The 13991-nt window shown below is 29.6% G+C and overlaps 1 protein-coding gene across 2 annotated transcripts in view; it reads right to left on the bottom strand.

Moving 5' to 3' along the window:
• Positions 1–225: 225 nt before the first annotated feature.
• The window catches only part of LOC105844195 (uncharacterized), an 89561-nt gene continuing 75795 nt past the window's right edge, over positions 226–13991 (bottom strand). The window contains exons 10-11 of one of the 2 annotated variants that reach the window (XM_065815372.1): positions 749–985; positions 226–669 (exon numbers count right to left, since the gene is read on the bottom strand). In XM_065815372.1, the coding sequence (XP_065671444.1) occupies positions 575–669; positions 749–985 (332 nt within the window). In that variant the 3' untranslated portion in view covers positions 226–574. The remainder of the gene's footprint in view (positions 670–748; positions 986–13991) is intronic. The other variant, XM_065815371.1, reaches the window with a different exon arrangement.

The raw sequence follows: 13991 nt of genomic DNA, 5'->3' as shown, positions 1-13991 counted from the left end.
ATATATATATATATATATATATATATATATATATATATATTTATATTTATTTATTTATATATATATATTAACGATTAACTATACTCACATTGTGAGAACCGTTTAACTAAATCAGCTCATAACCCAAAAATCACCAATATATGGTTAAATAAATTTTGATTTGCATTTATTAACATATTTTTACAAAACACTTTGTCAAAAATTTTGATGTAAATAAATAAATATAAGTAATAAAAATGTAATATTAAAGTTTTAATTGACGATTTCACTTTTTTTTTTTAAATAAATACATAACATATTTCACACTTTTTACAAAATACACAGGAAAAAAATAAAAATGTCGAATAAGTTTTTAAAAATCATTAGAAAGCTAATTAGAATTAATACTACGAATATTAACACTTATTAACAATTAAGTAATTAACAAGATTAGATAATAATATTGTTAATGTATTAAATTATTATAAATAATTTAATACATTGAGTCCACCCTGATGAAATCTATTTTAGAGCTTTAATTGACTATCAATTTTCAGGCCTTTAGATAAAATAGTAAAACAAAACACAATCCATTTTATGTTTGAGTTGTCTGTTGTAAAAAAGGCCATTTTGCTGTTTGGATCCATAACTCATTGTTTGATTTTCGAAAAAATAACCCTTTCGCGTTCCCTAAAAAGCAAAACCAAATTTATTTATATTTTAACGTTTTTTGCTTAAAAAAAAGCGCAAAAGCATTTCAAGAACTCACCCATCCATTGGTTAGATCCTAAACTGAATATTTTTTTATCATCTTCTTCGAGATTTACTCTGTTGTTTAGATCAATATTCATTAAAACCTCCTTTGTAAACTGATTGTTTGACAAAGTTACCCATTTCTTTAGCGAGCTGGAAAACATCAAATACGATTTATGATTTCGGTGAATAGCATATAGATCTCTTGTTAATCCATGGTGTCCGATTATTGTACCAATCCGAATATCTAAAGCTATTATTTAAAAATAAGTTTTTTTTTACTCAAATAACCTATTAAAATAAATGCTCTATTTTTCAAGTACTTTATAAAGTATTTGTTTAAAGCAACACAGGTTAAATCGAAACAAACACGGCTATTTGTTTAAAACAACACAAATCACATCGAGACAAGCACGGTTATTTGTTTAAAATAATTAAGGTTACATCAAAACAAACACGGTTATTTAGTGGCCAATAAAACTCACCAACTTTGTTTGTACACATAAAAAATCAAAAATTAAAAAAATTTGAGTTTATTTTTTGTTTTATAAATTATTTAAAAAGTTTTTCCCGTTTTCTATCAAAATGTGACGTGCTCAGTTTTACAACAAGTTTTTTTGGTTCTTTGGGATTAATAAATCCAATAAAAATGGTATGGTATCCAATAAAAATGCTATTAATATTATTTTTCTTCTACTTTAGCAATAAACACCAAACATTCATTTTAAATAGATTTAAGAAAACGATAGGCTTAAAACCATTTTTTCATATTTCAGATTAAAATCATAAAATATTTCGCTGAAAATACACCAAGATCGTTGAATAAGCTATATTGCATATTAAAAGTATTTTTATTTTATGCGGGATCATCTAGTAATGTGCAGATTTTAAAACGTTGTATATTCTATTAAAAAAAGGTGACGCTCTGATGGCCAGAGATTTGTTTTAATAAACTAAATTATTCACCTAAAGAAGTAGCTATGATGTTATAAACTAAGCATCGGCGTTACCGCACCGGCGGTAAAAAAATTTCGGTAAAATGCGGTAAAATGCGGTAAAACGCGTAATACGCGTAATACGCATTTTTACCGCAGTGCGGTAAAAATGCGTATTACGCACTTTTACCGTATGCGGTAAAAATGCGTATTACGCATTTTTACGCTTTCTTGTAACAGAAGACGGTAAAATTGCGTAAAAATGCGTAAAATCGGTAAAAATGCGTAAAAATGCGTAAAAATGCGTAAAAACGGTAAAATTGCGTAAATACGGTAAAACTGCGTAAAAGCGGTAAAAATCGGTAATTTCGGTAAATTGTGATAAAAGTTTGTATAAGCGGTAATTATTATGGTAAAAAATTACTTTGTTTTTATCAAGTCAGATAGTTGTTAAATAATTAATTACCCTCTAAAATTAAATTAGTCTCCTATATAAGCTTGACAAAAGTCAAAAAAGACTAACAACCTCAAAGTTCTTCAGTGATCTGATTAGTATACCAAAATCACTACCGAATCAAACCATCTTCAAGAAACAATGTCTCTTTGGAATTATTTTACCAAGCTAGACAGAGAAGAGGATAACATCTCTGGCTCTGGCAGAAAATCAGGATTTGCTGAGTGCAATAAGTGCAAAAAAGTGATTAAGCTGTCTCAAGGTAGCACCAGTGGAGTTAAAGCTCATTTAAAGTAAGTGTTTTACTCTTACTATAATTTAGTATATTTTAAACCACTGATCTCAAAATATAACTAGATAGCGTATTCTATTGTTGTTTTCGAAAAAATATTGAAGCAAAAATTGGCCTTCCAAGATGGCGGCGATCAGAGCTCTTAGCGGTGAACCGATGTACATCTAATAAGACTATTGCAATATGAAAGAAAATAATTAAACAGTTTTGAAAGAAAAACAAGACAATGAAACAAATTTTTAAAAAGTTTATAGAAATGAAATGATTTAAAAAAAATTAGACAATTAAAGAAATTGTTAATTTAAATGTTAAAGTTCAAAATATTCGATATAATTTTTTTATGTGCAATTTACGATTAAATTAATATTTATGTATAACTTATGTACCTTTTAGTTCTTAGTTACCCAATACAGTGTGCTAGAAGGTTGATAACACAACTGAATGGTAAGCGGCAGTGGTGTCTACCTACAATTTTGACAAATTTTATATTTTCAATAACGCAACATGCAGTTGTGCTACTAACCTTCTCAGGGCGTGTCTAGGGGATGTCTGCTACGTCGCTGGACATACCCAAAATATGTATCTTTATATATTTTTTCACAACTTCAATATTTTGAATAAATATGATGCGTCGGTAGATAAAAGCAAACAGAGCGAATAATTATAGCAAACTAAAGCAATAATTAAGCAAACTATACAAGGTTAATTGTTCGAACGGATGGTAAGAAGTTATTAATCCGGGATAACAGTTAGATTTACGATTTGGTATTTTATTATAACGCTTTTCAAATCGAGAACGGTCTAAAGTTTATTAAGAAACGATTTATATATTAAACGGAGGTTGTTTTAATTTTTGACTTAAACAAATTAATAAAAAACTTGAATGGACATACCTTTTTTATTAAGTTATAAAGTACTTCTTTTTTTAAATATTTTCTTTTGTTAATTTAAAAAAAATAAAAGTTATTATTTCTTAGAGAACAAATTCCGGACTTCCATTTCAATTAAACCCTTAGTAAAGTTTTAGTCAAATTCTTTTGATATTTATCATCAGGAGAAGAAGACTACAGTTAACAACAAGCATATATTAAAATATATCAATGGACATCCCCAATTGTTTTATACAAAGCTGTGTATCTTTTTAATTACTTGCATTTTGAACAATATAAAAAGAAAGTAAGGGTTTTAAACACTAAAAATTAAATTCGGACTTACGTTTGTACATACACTAAGCCGTCTTACCTCATATATGCGTTTCTCAATGAGGAAGGGGGGGGATGCTAAAATTTAACATTTTTGGGAAGGGGTTAAAATTGCGACTTATCCAAAAAAATTCCTGTAGAGGCCCCTGCTTCTAGCACAAGCATTGGGTAGTTAAGAACTAAAAGGTACGTAAGTTATATTGCAAATGCTAATTATTTTAAATTTGAGATTTCTGCACAAGTAAACAAATACTTTTTCTTCACTACTATTAAACAAACTAAATTGAAACAAACTAAAATTAAAACTCCTACTTAGTTTTACTGAGAATCTGTGTTTTATCATATGTGCCCATAATTATGAAAGTGGTCTAACTCAAAATTAAAAAAAAAATGAATTTATCACTTATTTCACACGACATGATTTTAAACTAAATATATTCAATGTAATTTTTACGATATCGTCAAAAATGAACCTTTAAAAAGTAGTTGTAATTACAACGTTATACGGAATTTTTAATTTATTCAAATGCGAATCATTAAATATCTCGAAATAAGAAATATGACTTAGACCACTTTCATAATTATGGGCTCATATTTATTCTAAAAAACGAAAAGCAGAAAGTTAACATACAACAAGCTATTGTAAGAATATGTTTTGTTAAATAAAAAAATATTTATACTTGAAGTTTATGTAATTATGTAATATTCCGTTATTTTTATGGAAAAAATCTTATGCTAAACAAAAAAATAGATTTTTATTTGAAACTTATCAATATTTGAGCTTAAGATATAAAATTTGATTATCATTAGTTTCTTAATTTTCATATAGCCGTTCGTTGTATCCGCCGCCTTCTTGAGAGGCCAAAACTGGCTTCGAAAAATTTTGCGTTTTTATGAATAAACGAGCTGGCCCGGATAGCGATCCGGGCTAGTTTGTTTATTCATATAAACGCAAAATAAAATTAAGTTGAAATAAGGACAACGTCGAGATCTCGGTAAACGGGCTGGCTCGTTTGCCGAGCCAGCCCACTTTCCATATAAAGAGGCCCTAACTCTAAATTTTCATCAGTCAACAAAAAAATCTATTAAAATGGCTGCCCACAGTTTAAAAACAGAACCTCTGATCACGTGGTATTAGTTTAAACTTTTATAGCATTTGTTTAATAAGACTGTACTTCAGGATAAAGTAACTACTTCACGCGTTGACAAATTACTAAACAAATTACAGGTAAATAAGGTAAAGGAAATTAGTTGTCGGCACGAACAGATTTTCATCATTTTTTCAAGATAAATATTTGTAAATTTGGGAACTTTTTTCGTGTAAACAAAGTCTGTCAATGATAAAATAGATCTGTATGGATAATTTTAAAATGACTAAAAAAAGTATAGCGAAGTATAAAAAAGCTTAAATTAAATTTTTTATTAAGATCTGGTTTCATTCAACTCCTTGGTCCTTCATTCACCAGCCTTAATTTTGTGTATTTTTTTAGTATTTTTTCCGACATGTCGCCATTTTTTGCCTCGGCTACCTTATAAGCTCCATAATTTATATTCCTTAATGCATTATTTTTTAGTAGGTGTATTTTCTTATAGACTTTTTTATAATTCATTTGATAAAGCATAACCTTTTAAAAAGTTATTCAAATTTATAATTATCTTGCAAAATGCGGTCAGATATTTCATGTTTTCGCTTTTCATATTTCATATATTATTTCAATTGTCATAATAAGCTCATAATAACCCATTTGTTTTTGTCAAATAAAAATTAGTTTATATATAGCTGGTAAATCATTTTATGTTAATATTAAATACTTAGTTATTCTTGCGGTTTGCCATAAATTGACTTTGCTAAATTCTTTAAAACTGTGACAAATTATTTTTTTCTTTATTGTATTTACATTCATTTTATGTATAAGTTATTTATCCTTTACTGTATATATTTCTGTTGTTAAACATAAAAATAGAAAATTCTATAATATTCATAAACTGGATGTCTACAGCAATATAATAGATGGAGTAATTCCCTAGACATGAAACCATTGTGCTCTAGGTAGCTACAAAACAATTTGATTTTGTATTATTTATTTTATCTCAAGTTATACATGTACTAAGGTAGTCAAGCAAATGATCTCAATTTCTTTTCATTGTCCGCGTTATTTCTTAAGGTATTAAGAATGTCTATCTATATAAAATTAAGCTTAAAACTTGGTTCTTTTGCTGTTATCTTTAATAAATGAGAGGAAGTTGAAATGACTGGTTAGACGAGTCCAAAAATTTTCGTTAAATCCGACAGACTTTAATATAATTTAATTTCTATTGCTTAAAACAAAAGATTTCTAACTATGCGCAACGAGCATGGTTCGCAAAAAAAACAATAGGTTGCACGTCCATTTCTTATATGTCCATGGTAAAATGCAACATAATAAAAAAAAAATTATTTAGAATTTTTAAAAAAACACTAATGTGTCTTGTGGTTCATGTATTTATTTTTTATGAACTATCTACTACTGAAACATTGTAATTCGCATCCTTTTAAACATATATAATTCCACTATTTTATTTCAGATCCTGCAATCCGCTATCTTTTTACCAGATGCAAAAAGTCGATAACGAAAATAAAGAGAAGAAATTTCAAGAAAAGAGGAATGCTCAGGCAGAGGCTGATAAGTCCAGTACCATAAGAAGATATTTTGGTCCTATTAATAAAAACAAAAGGCTTGATAACCTCCCACATGATGCATCATCAAGTCACCAAACAAAAATGGACGACTTTACTGAAACAATAAAGTGGCCTTCACATAGTGCTCAACAGTTGGAATTTGATATCATCCTAACCCTTTCACTAGTTCTCTCTAACCTCCCGTTTCACGTTATTGAAACTGCTGGCTTCAAAATGCTGCTGAATTATCTTTGTCCACAAGCCAACCTAAAAAGTCCAACCACCTTATCCAAATTCAAGCTACCGATGATTTATCGCAATCTAAGACGTGATGTAAAAATGCAAATTGAGAGAGACATCCCGCATTGCGAAATCGCAGCTTTCACTACAGATGGATGGACTGCAAGAAATGGTGATCCCTTCGTCTCCCTTACATTGCATTATGTTACCAAAGACTTTGAACTCAAAAACTTATCTTTGGATTGCCAAAACTTTATTGGGAGACATACAGGGGTTTTGCTTGCACAAGGAATAGACCACATGATTTCTCAATTTCCTGGTCTTCAGAGGGAAGACCTTTACAAAGTGGGTGTTACTGATGCTGCAGCCAACATGAAGAAAGCAATCACGGAAAGCAAAGAGATCAGTGATCATCTAACCTGTGCCGATCATCTGCTCAACACTTGTTTAACAAAGGCTGTAGAAAAATCAGAAGGAATCAATGGTATAATTAAGAAATGTAAAGGACTTGCTCAAAGGACCCACCAAAGTTCATTAGACTGGCAGGACATCAAGAAAGCGTGCGTGGAAGCAAATATAGAACCAGTAAAGATCATTCAGCCAATTGTAACAAGATGGAATTCTAACTTTATGATGCTTAAGTCAATCCTCAGATTGAAGGCTGGTTTACTGGTTGCTCTAGAAACTCTAAACAAACCAGATCTTCAAAGTTTGATTCCGGATGAGTTAGAGTTTATTAGTATTTACAACATTTTACCATTTCTGGCAGAATGTAAGCGATGCTCTGATTCCTGGTCTTCTGAAAATCTAGTGACTATGCATAAAGTTCAAAAAGACATATTAAATCTCCACTTGCTTTGCAAAAGAACCATAAATGACATTGAAGAGCGTGACCCTCAAGTTGCAGAGTGCCTACACAACTTCATGAAAGAATTTGAGAAGGGTTTACCTAATTATGGCGTTGGAGTCAAATACTATAATGTGGGTTCACTTCTGCACCCATATTATAGAGGATATACACTCAAAAATATTGCAAACAGTGAGGAAGGAAGGGAAGCCGCCATCAAGGAATTGGTTGACAATCACCCAACCACAATCCAGTTCTGCGAGTCATTGGTTGATGATCATACTTCGCTAGAAACATCAGATCTTGACGAAACAATGGATCCAGTGGACCTTGAGTTTTTGAAAGACAGGAGGCAGGTTTCAGCGCATCGCCCTGGGACTTCACAGCCTAGCCAATCAAAGCTCAAGCCACCCTTGATGCTTGAATTTGAAAAGTATCAGACTATGGCCTTACCTGAAAGGAATGTGGATGCTTTAGAATGGTGGAAGCAAAATAAAAATGAGTTACCTTTGCTAGCTGGTCTGGCTAGAAGTTACTTGGCTATACCTGTGACTTCTGCTTCATCAGAAAGAATGTTTTCAGTAGGAGGTAGGACAGTTACTGATTTTAGACATAATGTAAAACCAGAAAACACTAGCATGTTAGTTTTTGTGAGTCAAAATTACGCAAGGGTTCCTTCTAACCTCAACGATTGGGAAAAAACTTGCGAAGAAGAGCCGTATGAATTACCACATGTCACACCACCAACTAAGAAGACTCACCAACAGGGAAAATTACATAGTCAAACTGAAACTAAAAAAAGAGGTGCACTTGAAAAGGCTTCTCCAACTTTATCAGATACTTAAACTGGTCCTGAACCTAATAAGCAACAACAGCTACAGTTAGATACTCAAGAGAGTCAAAGGATTCTAGCTCAACAAGAAGGGTATGAAGTGACTCAAGGTAAAGACCAAACTCAAAGTGTCTCTTTGTTTATTCCAATGACACTCCAGCACAATCAAAGTAGAATCAAAAAAGCAAAATTAGGTAATATAATGAAGTCGAATTAGAAGGGGAATGAGAAAAAAAAGTACAGAGCATCTGAGCTTGCAAACATTTTATTAGAGACAGATGATGATATATCTGATGATTAATTTTTTATCAATAACTTGTTTGTTTAAAACTGTAAATGTAATATTTACTAATAGAAATACAAAAAGCAATTTAAAGTATCTTTTTTTAGTTTTTCGGTAATCAGCAAAAAAAGAGGTAATTTGTGATAAAATGCGGTAAATCGTGATAAAAAGCGGTAAAAAGTGATAAAAACGGTAAAAAGTGATAAATGCGGTAAAAAGTGATAAATGCGGTAAAATTGCGTATTACGCATTTTTACGCAAAATTACCGCGGTAATTACGCATTTTTACGCATTTTTACGCTTTTTACGCAGATTTACGCATTTTTACGCAAATTTACGCAAATTTACGCATTTTACGCAAATTTACGCATTTTTACGCATTTTACGCAAATTTACGCATTTTTACGCATTTTTACCGACGGTGCGGTAACGCCAATGCTTATTATAAACCTAAATGTAAAGTGTTAAAAACAAGTATACATAAAAACTTATAATAAATGAACTATTAATACATAAAATACATATCTTTAATGAATATAAAGATACGAAAACCAATATTTTCTTTAATTAAATTAAAGAAAATATTGGTTTTTGTATTTTGTGATTGTATAAATATTTCCTCAAATAGCAACTGGTTGTTTCAAAATTGTATAAAGAAACAAACTTTAATAAACAATATTTATAATGTTTTCAAATAACATTATTTTACATTAAATACTTCTGAAGAACAAAAATTAAAATGTCAAAGCTCTGATAAAAAAATATAAATATATATATTTTTGAATTATAAATAAATTGTTTTAACATGTAAAATCAAGCTAAAGTATCTTTTCTTTTATTACATTTTGTAATTTTGTTAAATAGCATACTTTTGTTATGTAAAAGTACATTTATAATTACTTTGTAGCATTTTATAATATTCATAATTTGTTTTAACTATTATAGTTTTAAATTTGCTCAGAAAACAAATTTGCTAGAATAATTTTTTGAAGCACTTTTTTCAAAACTGCATTAAAAACTACATACTGGTAATTGAAATCAGATCAAAACTTATTTACGTTTTTGTCACAACTTCATATTTAAAAAAAAAACGTTTTAACTAAAGCTTATTAACTTAAAATAAAAAAAAAAAACATACCATTAAAAAAGAGCAAACTAGTTCAACTGCTTTATTGAGACTTTAAAATCATCATCATACATTTTAATCTTGATTGAGCTTTTTTTTAAAGATATATTTATACAATTTATACTTAGTTTCTCAGCGTTAACTTCACATTGTTTTGCTTAATAGAATAGATTTGTAAAACGAATTTATTGATTTATTTATATATATTTAAAATAGAAATACGTTTAAACACAAAGAATTAATTGCCACCAACAATAGTAGAGTTAAAGTAGATTTCAAGAGACATCATTAACCTCATTAATTCTCAACGGAAAAATCTTTTTGTCTGCAGGTCTTTCTCCAATAAGAAAGTAAAGCGTTGTAACAACTTGTTAGATTTTATTGGCGCAGCTCTTTAATCTGGAACGAAATTTACGCGGTTATTAAACAAGTAAATATATAAATAAAGGCCTGTTAGAAAACATTGGAAAAATCAACCTATTTACCAAACCCCAAACATTAAAAAATGTAGAAGGAGAACTTTGTAGTGGTACACTGATGCATTTGGCATTAAAAATGGCTTTAAAAGCATTTTATTTTTCTATTTTTGTGTTTCCATTTAGAATACAAACATAAAATCAGCCAAAAGCATTGGTCTTTGCTGAATCCATCAACATTAGCATCGGCCAAAAATAGTCTCCAGCGCAACTCTAGAATAGTGTGAGAAGTGCTTATCATTTTTGGACCCTCGAATTTATACACCCAATAAAATATTAGAACTTGTATAAACCAAACAAAGTATAAAATCTTTTTAAACAACAAACTCAAGTTTGAATTAATGTTACAAAGTGAGGAAAAAAATTGTATATCCTAAAAAAAACAAATACTTACAAAAACCAATTAAATTGTTGAACCGGAATCTTTGCGACAAAGGAAAAGTTTACTTCCAAGTCAAAAATATTAAACAAAATATTTTATATAACTTTTATAAATTAAGTGGAACTATTTTATAACTGTTTGCACGACAAGTGACAGAAAGTTGTTTTTCTTGACGATATCATCACATGGAAATTTAAGTTAATTTAGTGCAAAAAAACATTTGGATTAAAGTATCTAAAAGTATTAGAATCTTATACTAGGCCAGAAGAAACTTTAATTAAAAAAAATTTATTTTAAATTTATTACTCATTTGTTCACAGTTATATAAATTATGCAATTACTTCCTTGTGTAGTACAGGCAAAAATAAGTTAAAACGTCCTTACCACCGTCAGAAGCACGATATAATCAATTTTGCAGATCGATTTTTCTTACTTGATTATTTTTTTAGGAAAACAAGAATACTCAATGTATACGAATTAACTGTATTTAATATTTTATGTTATATTTGTAATTGGACAATCTATTTATGCCTTTTTAGTTTTTAAAGATTCATTTACTTTAAAACCCATAAACAAATATACCTTAAGAAATAATAATTTTGTAAATAAACCGTTTTGTTAAACAAAATTTAATCAATTTTGTATTTTATATAGTGCACCGTATCTCTGGAACAGGATTGTTTTACCGAACTTTTATAAATCGATTACTTTTCCAGTCTTCAAAACTAAACTAAAACTTTCATTCTCTTAATTGAAATTATATTTGAATGCTTTTGATAATGATAAGGTCCCTAGGATCTTATCTTACTAATTACAAACAAATTTTTCAGATGCCTGTGTTTGTAATATTTTTTTTCTAGACTTTAATAGAGTGGTTTATAACCGCGCGGGAAAATAAGGAAGGATGTGAAGAAAGAAACTGGTACATGAAATATTTAAAGCTTTTGATGAAAAAAAGCTTAACTTAAGTGTCTTTACGGATCTAAGAAAAGCATTTAATACGGTAGATCATTATATCCTTCTATATAAAATTATGGCATTGAAACTCTAACTAAGCTTGGTTTACAAGTTATTTAACAAATAGAAAGCAATGCATTTTGTATTATCGCAAAAAAGCGGATTTAATGACAATTATCTGCATTAATTTCAAATCTGGGACTATTTATATAAAATGAGGTTAATTAAACTCTCAAATATCTTGATTTCAATTTTGTTTACCGATCGTGCTAACGTGTTTTATTCTAAAATAAACATTATTGTTTCATTTGCAACAGTAAACAACGAGCTTGCGAAAACAAGTCAATGGTTTATATCGAATAAATTTTTCATGAATATGAAAAAAACAAAATATATCTTCTTCTATTGTCTTCATGAAAAAAAGGATATTCTCTTAAAACATGTAATCATTTATTAAATAACTTATATATCAATAGAGAGCATTCCTTGTCGTTTCTAGGTGTAGTTTTAGATGAAATGTAACGTGGAAGGTGCACATACGTATAATCCAAAATAAAATATCAAAAAATATAGGCCTCTTAAACAAAACCCAACAATTGTTAAAACAAGCTTGTTTGAAATTTATTTCCTTTTCTTTTGTTCTTTGCTATCTAAATTACGTTAACGTTGCTTGGTGCAGCAATAATGTATCTAAAAATAATAAGCTGCTTGTTAAACAAAAACACACAGTAAAAGTATTTGAAAATGTATATCGCTTCACACACACACACACACACACACACACACACACACACACACACACACACACACACACACACACACACACACACACACACACACACACACACACACACATACACACATACACGCACACGCACACGCACACGCACACGCACACGCACACAAACATACACACACACACACACACACACACACACACACACGCACGAACACACAAACATTTCAGTTTAATAAAATACTGAACGTATTTCAACTTAACCTTTTTCAAATTCTTATATCTTATATTTTTATATATATGTCCAAAGTACTTGTGTCTCCAAGTCTCCAAGATACTTGTGATTGAATGGGAAAAGTTGTTTTTCTAAACATGCATCAATATAGGTTGGTTAATTAATCGCTAAAGTCTTGGAAATGCGAACAATAACTCGGACATATCGCGGTCAGATACCATATCCAAATTAATAATTTTTATGGAAATTTCTCTTTTCCTATAAATTCAACACTTTCTGGGCATATTTTCTTGTTGTTTGAGTAGCGTCCAGAATTTCCAGGCAAGTTGTCCACTGCAAAACAAAAGTATTTTTCGTCATCAATTACCAAAAGCAATTTTGTGTCAATGAGTTAACTAGTTTCCTGCTTCTTTTCTTTGCCTTTAATTGTTATTCTATGCTGTATTTTCGAGTCTTTTCACATTTTCTATATTAAATAACAATTTTTTTTAACTGACGACAAATAGTCAATTGATTTACATCGAATTTAAAACCTCTTTTTCTCTGACTGTAAAAACGTTGCAACAAAGATAGGTAATTTTTGTTGAAAATATAATTGATTTAAGCTTTCCTGTTGGTCGTTTATTACACAAGATTTTTAACAGAAACACCATTAAAATTACCTACTCATGCATGCCAAACTTCAAGTCAAACATCAATTCGCATAATCAAAATATTTTATACAATCATAAAAAAAGCAACAAAACCCTGCAGCTGCATCAATAAATCTACCCGCATTATGAACAACCAGTGTCTAAGTAAGAATATTGTTTATCAAGCTACTGTTTCATCCAATAAAGCAGAATACACAGAAAAAGTTTCTATTGGTTTTAGTGAGACCCCTTTCAAGTTAAGGTATGCAAACCATTTAAAATATTTTAATTTACGTAAGTACAGAAATGATGCGGAATTATCTAAAGAAATTTGGAATCTCAAAGAAAAAAAACTTTTCTTTTTTTACTTAGTGGAAAATTGTCAAGCGCTGACAAATATGTAATCCTTCGTCCAAAATTTGCAACCTTTGTCTTAATGAAAAGCTTAATATTTTAATGCATACAGGGAAAAATCCGTTGAAAAAAGGAATGAGTTGGTTTCAAATTGTAGACATAAAAATCAATTCCTTCTTTGGTTTTGTAATACAGGTGATTAGCTGATTTATATATAATTTTTCTTTGACGTTTTTTTGTTTTTTTGTTCGCTCAACTGTATTTTGTAATTTTGTTAAAGTTTTTTTTGTTTGTTTTTGTTATAGTGCATGGCTAATCATTGCCGTTTAGGCATGAAACTTATTGCTCCATAAAAAGTTGTTTTTTCTCTATGTAAAAAAAAAAAAAAAGAAAAAAAAAGAGAAATATATATATATCATAAAAATATAGAGGTTATCTGTCTCCCCGAATGGCTATCATTGGATAATAATTGGCACCACCGCGCCAGTGATGCTGTTGAATGTACCAATGATTTGCCAAGATCATTTCACAATTAGAAACGCTGTGCCAATTTTCTCAATCTTGCCGACTTTTTGCTAATCATGTTGTTTATGAAAAAAAGCTATTGTTGTATGTTA

Source organism: Hydra vulgaris, chromosome 13 (assembly GCF_038396675.1).
Source record: "Hydra vulgaris chromosome 13, alternate assembly HydraT2T_AEP".
Classification (NCBI taxonomy): Eukaryota; Metazoa; Cnidaria; class Hydrozoa; order Anthoathecata; family Hydridae; genus Hydra; species Hydra vulgaris.
This window is presented reverse-complemented; position numbering and strand designations above follow the sequence as displayed.